The 12,043-nt window shown below is 35.4% G+C and overlaps 1 protein-coding gene across 2 annotated transcripts in view; it reads left to right on the plus strand.

Annotated features, from left to right (window-relative positions):
* LOC106081864 (4-hydroxybutyrate coenzyme A transferase) overlaps nucleotides 1-12,043 on the plus strand; it is a 28,186-nt gene that overhangs the window by 14,345 nt on the left and 1,798 nt on the right. For both annotated transcript variants that reach the window (XM_013244107.2, XM_013244108.2), the window contains exon 3: nucleotides 11,651-12,043. In XM_013244107.2, the coding sequence (XP_013099561.1) occupies nucleotides 11,651-12,043 (393 nt within the window). The remainder of the gene's footprint in view (nucleotides 1-11,650) is intronic.

The raw sequence follows: 12,043 nt of genomic DNA on the forward strand, positions 1-12,043 counted from the left end.
GTTTTGTCCCATTTCATTTTTTCCCCATGAAAAAGTGCCCTTGTCCACATATTTTCCAAAACACTTGTCTCATTGACATTCGCGTGGCTCTGTTTCAAATGTATCCAAATATAATTTGTTCAGATTTTCCCACGTTTGTCAAAACCTGATACACTTTTAGGTATGCATTTTGATGTTTTGTTTTATTTTTGGTATTTCTCTTAGATTTTTGGTTCTTGGTTTGTTTTTCTATAGATTTAGCTACAAATTATAAATACCACAACATACATTTAAAAGAGGGAATTCATTGAAAAAAATTGTCGTATAAAACCTGAATATTTACATACCAAAGTGTATATATCAATTGTAGTAATAAATTAATTGAGGCAATTAAACTTAAGTTGAAGTATCTAAACTTGAGGTTTTTTGTTTTGCGCTTTCATTTGTTCAGCTTTTGTGGTTGAAAACCTGTTAAACTTGATGACAGTACTTAAGTCTTAAAAACAAATAAAAATTACAAAACTTATAGACTTACTCCATACATATGTATGTTACATGCAATGATTTTCATATTGTTTTGTAAGCAAATATCATTATTTTATATACAATACAAGCGTTTGCATAAATAAAAACCACACTGCTTCAGTAAGGGAATTTGGTAAATCTTATCTATAGTACTATAGCCTCATTCCATATGATGAATCTAAAGAAAACGGGAAACTAAAAAAATGGGTCTGTGTGTGTTGAGATTTCCTAAAATGTAATTAATTGGGAATACAGCGGGACTCTAAACTTCTTCTTGAGCATATGATGCCCTCAATGTTTAACCGATTTGGCTGAAATTTTGCGTTTCATACTAATGAATGCCATTCATCATGGAGGCAATATGTAATCCAGACTCTGACTCCTGAGTCGACTCCGAGCACTTAAAAAATGTTATGTTTTATACTTACCGCTAAAGAATAGGGGTGAGTTGCGCCAACCTATTCAATGTGGTTATCAAATGAAAGATTTTAACGAGTAGATTACGAATCTGTTAAAACAAGTCTAAAAATTAGACCGGGAAAGTACTTAAGGGATCTTGATGATTTTGAATCCACTTTGAGCCTAGGCAATATGGGTATCAAATGAAAGGTTTTAAGGAATAGATTATGAAAACGTAGACAACGCAAATAAATTACGCTCACGTGTGGCGCTTTTTCTAATTTTCATTTTTACCCGTACTATATGTACGTGTCTAAGGTGGCCAATGGGCATACTTTTCCTGAACAGGGCTTTCAAACTGTTCGAAAACTGAGCTTATTCAAAAAACGAGTGCAAGTTTTTATATTTTTAATTATGGAAAAACTAGAAAGCGAAATTTTCACTAAAATGATTATACAATTTGTGTCCTGTGATACAAAATTCAATGACATTTTTTCCAAACTAAAATTTTTTTTAAATATACATTTTTAATGAAGTGAATTATATTAAATCTTTTTAAAAACATAATTAAAAAAATTTTTTGGCGGAAATCTTTTAGGACTTTGTAAAGAAAATATTTCTCTTAGAAATTATCTCTCTAAAGACAACATTTCGATAAAAATTTTTCTAGAGACAACATTTTAATGAAATTTTTTTCTAAAGACAAAATTTCCAAAAAAAAATATTTTTAAGGGAAGATAATTTTAATTTAACTTTTTCCAAAGACGAAATCCAATCAAATTCAATGAAATTCTTTCTAACGGCATAATTTTATTGAAATTTTTTCTAAAGACAAAATTTTAATAACATTTTTTCTAAGGATAAAATTTCATTTAAGATTTTCAATAAATAGAATATATATATATATATATATATATATATATATATATATATATATATATATATATATATATATATATATATATATATATATATATATATATATATATATATATATATATATATATATATATATATATATATATATATATATATATATATACATACATTTATTTTTTTTTTTATTTTTTCCGCAGTCGCGCTAATTTTCTCGATTTCGACTCCAAGACTCCGTAACCCTGATCCAAATATAGACAGATTTGGGGGATCGGTCGGAAGATCAGCTAAAACTATATATAGTCCGATATAGCCCATCTTCGAACTTAACGTGCCTATTGACAAAAAAAAAAATAATCTATGCAAGGTTTCAAACCCAAGAACTCTTTCTTTAGACTAGGACCGGCTAGAATGGATAGGATATAGGGGATGGATAGGTTCGGGAATGGATATTTGGATGTGTTGCAAACGAAATGACGATATGGATGTCCTCTATCCTTCGGTGGTAGATATAAAAATACATGCACTTTATTGATACACCTACATATTTGTTTTTATTTTATGAATCAAAATAGGTTTGACGCATTTTACAACACTTATCATGTCGCCGGCATTCTTTCATATGATTCAAGAGTAAAGTAGGATATCTTTGTGTTTGATTTTACTCTCGATTTTACTTGTATATGAAGCCAAATATTCTAAAAGCAAACAAAATCTAAACAAAAGCAAATGTGTACTTCAACATTTGAATGCAATTTAAAAATTAAATTGTATAAAAATAAATACTCGTACAACTTGTTGCTTTTTATTTGACGGTCACTACCAATGGAAAATATCTCATGGATCATGCCTATTAAAGTCAAACATTTTTCGTGACTGATAAAAATATTTATCATATATTTTTGCAGTAAATATAAATTACAAAGCCTTTAAGACATGTTTAAAAAAAATATGTGACAACAATTTATCTATAAAAATATCTAGTTTTCTGATTTCCTAGCTAGTATCCTGATAATTTGCAGTTTAGGGGAATGATATCAATAAAGCAAAACCCCAAATCGATAAATTGTTAGTTGTACTTATATGACTTCTATTATGTTGACCGGTTTCATTTCTTTGTAAAGAAACATCCAAATCATTTAGTAGGTTTTTAAGGCCTTCAGACCAAATCGAATCGTTTTCCCTTTATAATGTACTGAAAACGACTCGTTTGGCTTTTACGCCTTTTTTTATAAGGACAAACCGACTCGTTTGCCAGAAAAACGAGTCATTCAAAATGACTACATTATGCTATACAAATACTGCCCCAATAAATTTCAAATAATAAAATTGAAATAAACTGGCAAAACATCGCAGCTGGGGTGAACGGTTCAAATCTTTTCCGAATTCGGTAAAGCAGAACGAGTCAATGTAGTCATAGACATTATTATTTTCCTGGTCACAATCGGGACACACATCCTGCACGTTTGCATCAATTCTTTAGATGGTCCCTGCGATAAAATCCCAGAAGTTTTCGCACGGGTAGGATCTTTGTCTCCTGCTGTAGGTGTTGCACGTGTTGAACTTAGGAGACAGCTCATCGCAGTTCGTAAAGCGGCATTTTGACTGAAGAATAGTATTCCACTGCGTATCACATATAATTGTAATGGCATGTTCCGAGAATATGTCAAATGCATCACCCATGACTTTGAGACACTTGATGGTCGGAATCGTTTCTGCATCGACTTTCACAATCAGATTATCTTTCATCTCATGCGTTTATGTAGTGAGTTTGTGAAGATTTGGCGGCGGATATGTACAAATTTTTTGCAGCGAAATAAGTGGCATCATCGGTGAGGTAGGTGTTTAACCTAACGCAGATGTCATCAATGGGGGTAGGACCCTGACGCCATGATCGTACAATCGTACTCATGTGATACGATCTGAAGGGGGTGAACAAAAAACATTGCAAATTACAATTTTCCCATGAACATTCCATTCGATATCAATGAGCGTTGTCCTTTTATAGCCGTTTATAACTCAGGCGTTCAGCGTCATAGGCGGACATGCTAACCTCTGCGCTACGGTGGCCTCCAAGGATAGGTACAGGTTTAACAGTACCGGAAGTATCACCGCGAAACAGGGAACTCCCTGTTTCACTGTACGGAGTTTCGACTTCTTATCACTAAATTTCACAAACGACTGGCGACCACACAGATAATTCGTGACGTTTCAGCCCTGGATGGAGGACCGTGTCGAATGCTTTCGATAAGTCCAGTGCTATAACATGGCCGCGGGGATTGCATGCAAACAAGTTGTTGTGCCATGCATTCTTTGAAATCCAAACTGATACTCGGCAAATGAAATTCTCCAACGAGGCTCGATAGGATTAGTTCTTCAGACGTCTTAGCTACTGGACATAAAAGGGAGATCGATCTGTACGACTCGCCCTTGCTCGAATTCTCTTCAGACTCGTTCTGCTCATTTTCTGGTACTATAAGAGACAAGTTGAGGACTTCACTCCAGGTATATCCAGGTTCTTCAGCATCAGTGTAGTGATTTCGTCTACATGTCGCCTCGGATGACGTTCGTCCACGGTAAATTTTGATGGCTGTCCATCGGTATTATTCAGGTCTGGTATTGTGTCTCCACCTAAGAGCTGGCTTGCGAAAGCCGGGCAAAATGACATGGGCTCCAACGTCTCATCATCTTTCCCGCATGCCCTACACATGCTATCGCTTGCCGCACCGATTTTACATAAGTGAGCTCGTAGTCCTTTGTATCCCGTTATCAACCGTTTCACTGTTCCAGAGGATTACATGCGCATTCGTCACCCACGCCCTTAACTCGTACTGCGTCGACCCGAAAGGTTTCGGGTTATCCAAGTTTATTGACGGCATTTCTCCGGCCTTTACTGCCAAATCGTCTTCTTTCTCATTCCCAGCTGCTCCGCTATGGCCCGGCACCCAAACGAAGCAGATCGTGCCATCCTCAGAGAAGGTGTTAATTTCCTTCTTACATTCCAAAACACTTTGTGATCTTACCATCTTGGTTGTTATTGCCCTTATGGCCTGATTACTGTCCTTAAAGATGATCATACTCGACGTCCACGCGTTAACACCACACCACCGAACGCATTCCGTGATCACCCGGTTCTCCGCAATCTATCATAAATAGATCTAAGTCCCTGGGTTCTCAATGTAGACCCCCAGGCCCACTCTGTCCTCTAGATTTGATCCATCTGTGTAACATGATCCTCCAGATGGCAATACTAGGGTTCCGTTAATCCAATACTGTGCCGCTGGCAGCAGTGCCTCGCAGTCGACCTCGATTTTACAGCGATGGTATCCTCAATCCATCCTCCAATCGCTTTAGGTATCATAGCCTCAGTGGCTGCTTCCAATTAATTATTGTATGTCTATGGATCGGATATCTAGAATAGTCTCCAGTGCCCTAGTGGGCGTGGAAATCCTAAGTTCTGTGGAAAACTGTTCGCCTTTTTACAAGCAAAGGTGTTATTGAGCCTAGATTTCTTTATCTATTGTAATATGTAAAACAATTTACATAATTATATGTCTTTTGCTATATATTTGATTTAAACAGCTGTTTTTCATAAAACAGCTGTTCGTTGCTGCGGATTTCTGCTGGGAAAACAACCTCCAGTAGAAATTTGCAAGCTCACATTACAACACTCTTAAAATTAAGCTTGCCGTCACGCACTCTCCCGCTCTCTTCTACTGGCAAATAAAGTTCGCGAACGACTTCTTGTTACAATTTGAGCAAATTTGCACAAAATACGAATACACTTAATATGAATTAGTTTAGAACTTTCAGAAAACCAAAAATTTATTTTACAAATGATACAAATTTAAATTTTTTATACATAGATTTTAGTTATATATGTAAATTTTTTTTTTTTAATATTTTCAGACATTGTTTCCATCTTTGAAATAATATATTCTATTTTTAAATGAATTTTGTCTTGATTAAAATACATCTTAAGAATTACACTTTCGAGGCATCATCACTTATCATGTCGACGGCGCTACTTCAACCGAATCAAGAACAATATACGATTTATTTGCTTTATTTTTCTTTTGTTTTAGAAGACCAACACATAGTCAAAACAAATCTTATTCAAACCGTATTCAAACAAATCCTATCGTACGTGAGCGCAAATATAACCTTAATTTTTAATTGTTGCATTTGAAGAGATGGTCGGACAATAACCTTACCCATGGTGGAAAATATTATGTCAAGAATTTTCTTAAATTGAGGATCATCTCTCATTGTTTCTATAAACATATAAAAATTATTTATTTACTATATATTTTAAAGCCTTCTGGCTCAAAGAAATCCAAAATTATAAATTTTTAAAAGAAAATAGATTTTCTACTTGTTTCATGTAGAAACAGAAACGGCGTGCTTGCTTGTTTTTCAAATTTTTATACTACAGATAAAATATATACCGATTCACTGACTTGATAAAATTTGATAAGGAAACATTTTTTGGACTTTATCCTCCTAAAATGAAGCATCGGCTTAGAAAAAAACAACTTGAAATCTAAAATGTACTTTTAATTGTTACTGAATTCTGGCGTTTAGTTCATAGACCCATATTAAAATTTCATGGCGAATATTTTTGTAGAATATTTTTATCAGTCACAAACCATTTTAAAAAGAGTTTGTAACCGGTTTTAAAAGTTGGTCCTAAAGACCTCTTCGATGAGTTGTTTGATGATTAAAAGGTTGCACAAAATTATACATAATTAATACTGCTGAAGATTCTATTTATCAAAATGTAAGCTCTAAGACCAACCGTTTGCTTAGGATACATAGTGACCGAAAAAAGTGCAAACAGGTCACTAAATTTATTTTCTAACAATTTGTATACCCATAACTTTGACAAGCAAGCAAAATCACACAAACCGTTAACCACTTAGGACCTTAGAAGCTTACACATCATCTGGTTAATGCCTTGGCAGTACCCATAGCAAATATTATGCATTTAAATATGGCAAAATTATTCTTAATTTTTCTTTTCTGTCTCATTCCACTATGCAGCCTTAAAAATATATAACAGATGAAAAAAAACCTAAGTTCTACGGAAAACATTGAAGCTTTTTACAAGCAAAAGTATTAAAAACCATAACATTCCTTTGTCTATGACAATATTTATACTCAATTATAAACCAATTTACATAATTTTAAGTTATCCATAACGAGAACTTAAGTATCGTTTATTATGCAAGAAAGGGGTGTTAAATGCTATTGCTAAGGATAACTTGCAGTTATGTAAATTTATTTCTAAAACTCAACCTACTTCCTGCAAACAAAAAGTCTTTCCTGGACATTTTTACTATAAGTGACCATTAGATTTTTTTTCGTTTCACAAATAAGATACAAATTTACATTTTTATTTTTAGTAATAAACATAATTTTGTTATTTTCAAACATTGTTTCCATCTTTGGACAAATGTGTTCTTTTTTTAAATTAATTTTGTCTAAATGAAATTTAATTTGACGCATACAGTTTCAATTTACCATATCGGCGGTGCTCTTTCACCCGAATCAGGAGCAATAAACGATGAGTTTGCTTTATTTTACTTTGGTTTTGTGTACTTAATTTCACACAGTAAAGCAAAAATTATACGTAACAAACTTGTGGAGAAGCACAAAAACAATTTAAATATTTAATTGTTTCATTTGAGGAGACGGTCGGCATGAGCGTGGAAAAGCCTCTGAGGTGTGGTCTAAGCACCCCCAGTTAATATCACTCGGAAAATCTAAAAAGAACGCTTGGCCAAACTCTGTCCAGCAACGAAACACTTTCTGGCTGTCGACCCATAACTTCCCCTAAGGGTTGATATTCTATTCCGCTTTCGGAATTGTTGCTGAAATCTGTAATAGTTTCGCGAGCGAAATTTTATAGCAATCATTCGTTTTTATTTTCTTATTTTATTATCTGCACTTATGGATTTATATTTTTTCGCAAATAAATAAAAAAACAAAAAGAAAAAGCGAACCATTGAAACCAATAAAACGAACAAAAATGATGCCGACAATGATTTCAGGGCCACTAACTTTTCTTTTTGCCATTTTCCCCGCTATAAACAGAGTACTGCATTTTCGCCTATTTTCCTCCAGCGTTTCGCCGAAATTTTTTTATATGAAGTTTGACAACAGTCCGCCTGAAAAGCTGAACAGAATACTCAGCTTTAGATTACTCTTCACAGCAAATAAGACCAATGGGTCGCCCTACTTGTACGCTGCCTTTAGTTGCTCAACACGTTGGACAAACTTTGCTGATGATATTTCTGCTTTGCACGGATCAAACTCCGGCAACATTCTCATGATTTCACTCACACTGTAGCTTGAACTAGTCCTCTCTCCGCTATAAGACACAACAAACTCATCCGCTTTAACATTCAATCGTGGTGGTTTGCGCTTTGATTCGGTGATATCATGTTGCGTGACGTATTCGACTCTGCACATCCAACTCTGCTCGGCATTCTATACATATATATAGTATATATATAGTACTATAGTATAGTACTATAGTATACATATGCGCAGCATCAAAATGTAACGTATTTTGAACGTGTTCATGCAATATTGTTGTTGTTTCTTGTGGCGCCACCTGTACGTTACTCGAGTGCGTTGTCGTCGCCATGAATGTTGATGTTGTCGTTGTGGTGGTTGTTTGCGTATTCCCCCAGCGCGAAAGTTCTGGAGTAAAAGTTGCTTCTTGAAGGCCTCATTTTGCAGACACAAGACATGCCATAGACCTTGTCTTCTACTTGTTATTTAATAAGGCATGTTCAGAAATATAAGACCTTCCCTTCACATAGGCAAAAGAAGGGCTTAAGGAAGGCCGTGTTCCGAAGGAGATTTTGTACGTGTAGGACAAAAAAAAATAATGCTCTCTCAATTTTATTTGAGAGAGACAACATAATTTAAAATTTTCCTCTTTACTTAGGAATTTTCAATAATCTATATTTAAATAAGAATTTTATTTTTAATTTACTTTGCCGTCGGTTATTTGATCCACTGACCGTCTGTTTACTAAGCCAATGTGCTATCTACAGGGCTATCGCACACCGAACAATGACTTCTTCAAAAGCCTAATTTATATTACAACAACAAACATCTGAACTTTTGTTTATGACCTTGTTGTTGTTTTTTTTTTTCTTTCTTTGGAATTCGTCGCTCTTTTGTTTTGCTTTGACTTGTCGATGACGATTGTCATCGTTTTAACTCGGGGATGAAGAAAAAAACACTTTCTTTTTTGTTTACTTGTGCAAAGACTTGATGAACTCATACCTTGAGATGGTCCTTATAGAAGGTGCTTGTAGACTATGTGAATTTAGAAAGTGAGAAAGATTCGAAAATTAGGTGTTATATAAGGACCTTTAGAGCTTGTATAGCTTGGTTTGATGTTAAATTATATGCTTTGTGGACCGCATATGACGCTGAACGCCTGGGTTCGAATCCTGGCAAGTACATCAGAAAAATTTTCAGCGGCGTTTGTCCCCTCCAATTGCTGGCGACATGTAAAAACTTCTCTCCAAAAAAGGGTCGCTCTGCGGCACGCTGTTCGGACTAGGCTATAAAAAGGAGGTCCCCTATCATTGAGCTTAAAATTGAATCGGACAGCACTCATTGATTTGTGAGAAGTTTGCCCCAGTTTCTTAATGGAATGTTCATGGGCAAATTTCTAATGTGAGTCGTTTTCAAGTTTCCCACTGGGCCAGCGATCTCCAAAATGAAAATGTGACTGTATGTGTGTATACTCACTTTAATTATTTTTTTATGAACATTATGTGTGTACTCAAATTGTTGCTGGAAGTCGTTCGCGTACTTTATTTCCCAGCAGAAGAGAGCGGGAGAGTGCGTGAGAGCGAGCACAATTTTGAGTGTTTGGTTATTGAGAGCTTGCAAATTTCTACCAGAGGTTTTTTTTCCCAGCAGAAATTTGCAACATTTGCAGATGTTTTATGAAATTTAGCCGTTTAATTCCAACAAAAAGCAAAAGAGAGTAAAGGCTGTACCTACTCTCCTGCAAATTTTTTCTGGAAAAATACGCGAACAGACCTATTAATTTCACAATGCTGCCAGCAAAAACTTTTGCAGAAGCTGTGAGAACATCGAAGAAGATAATATATTGGGTTGCCCAAAAAGTAATTGCGGATTTTTCATATAGTCGGCGTTGACAAATTTTTTCACAGCTTGTGACTCTGTAATTACATTTTTTCTTCTGTCAGTTATCAGCTATTACTTTTAGCTTGCTTTAGAAAAAAAGTGTAAAAAAGTATATTTGATTAAAGTTCATTCTAAGTTTTATTAAAAATGCATTTACTTTCTTTTAAAAAATCCGCAATTACTTTTTGGGCAACCCAATATAACAACTTCTGTGTGTGTCCCGCACTAGCAGTCAGAAGAAGTTCCACTTTAGGTTCTCATTTCTTTGAGAACCTGTCTGATTTAGCGGATGTGAACATTCGCAAGTTATTGGGCTTTTTAAAGCGATCTGGGTGGTTCAACGGTAGGAACTAGAAGGCATCTTCCTTCTTCTGTTCCTGTGGTATGAGAATGGACGAAAACGTCTAAGTGAGTCTGATGACAGACTGCCACTTAAACCTAACCTAACCTATCTTCTTGTTGAGTGCATCCAATGCATTCATCAAACAATCCCTTTTTTTCTCATCATGTTGTCCATTTATGCATTTGCAGTAGTTTCCTCCGAGTCCTCAAATCGTAATAGCATTTCGTCGGTGTCTACCGATCTTTCGATGTTATCTTGATTTTGACTGTGGAACTCCTGTGACCTGGCCATTAGCTCTGCCTTGTTACCTGACGTCCTCAGATCACAAGCCCACTAAAATCTTTCAGTCACACACACAGGTCTCCTTTTCCCTTCTGCGATACACGCTCGGAAAAGCTTCTAGAAATCTTCCTGGAAAATCTTGCGACACACGCTTCGCTATTGTTATTCGTCTCCAACTCATCTTCCAGCAATTTATGAGTATCCCACTTCTGATTATTTGTCAGCATAACTAAAATGATACACCACGGACATGTTTACGTTAAGAGTTTTAGATAATTGGATTTTTTTAGACCTTTGCTTTTCGTTGGTTAAATTAAGACTTACTTCAATAAAAACTCGAAAACTTATTTTCATTCAATAGAGTCGAATAATGTAACATAAAACTTGAAACTAAATAAAAAATACTAAATACGTATCGTAAAATCATTGCTACAATATGGGGACCATTAGAAGCAGAAATCTCAATTCCAAGAACTATCAGAAATTGGTTGGCATTCATGAATACTTAGTTTCAAAGATTATATTTGATTCAGAAAATTTTCAGTCATTCGTTAGTTGGATCAATCGCCAGGATTCGAACCCAGGCGTTCAGCGCCATAGCCTGACATGCTAACCTTTGTGCTGAGATAGCCTCGCTTAAAGTAGCAAACCAAAATACTAATAAGCTTTTCAATTCCATGGCAGCCGGTTGTACGTACCGAATTGACCCGATGACATACTTCATCGGCAAGGGCTGCCGCCTCAGTATACAAAACACTGCTACAACAACAACAACAACTTATAATATAATGAAACCATCCACAATGAAGTTTAAAAGTTACTTTTATATGAGATGCTTGGTATAACAAATTTAAGATCAAACCAAGAATACCCCCTTATATATTGCATAGTATCACCCATTGATGTAATTTTTCACAGCTTTCTTGAATGGGAATTGTTGATAGTCGTTGCCAACATGCTCTATGTTATCAACATTGTGTAATACATATATATTGTTTGTCGTTACATTTGGATTGAATTCAATTACTAAAGGTATTTTAATTGATCATTTTTATTTTTAAATAGGTGATGTCGTCTTTTGTTCTGGCGCCGCTGCCACACCCATTACCCTAATCAATGCTATGGTTGAACATGGAAAAGCTAGTAATTTGAGTGATGTTACCGTTTGCCATATGCATACCGAGGGTCCTGCAGCCTATACCGAACCTGGAAATGATAAAATCTTCCGTTCGAATTCATTCTTTATGGGCGGCAATGTTCGCAAGGCTGTAGCTGAGGGACGTGGTGATAACTTCTCCATATTTTTGCATGAGATACCCCAATTGTTCTACAAGAAGATTGTTCAACCCGATGTGGCCTTAGTACATGTCTCACCACCAGACCGTCATGGTTATTGCTCATTGGGCACCAGTGTCGATTGTGTTCGTGCTGCCTTGTTGCACTCTAAGAAAATTGTAG

The sequence above is a fragment of the Stomoxys calcitrans genome, chromosome 2, assembly GCF_963082655.1.
Source record: "Stomoxys calcitrans chromosome 2, idStoCalc2.1, whole genome shotgun sequence".
Classification (NCBI taxonomy): domain Eukaryota; kingdom Metazoa; phylum Arthropoda; class Insecta; order Diptera; family Muscidae; genus Stomoxys; species Stomoxys calcitrans.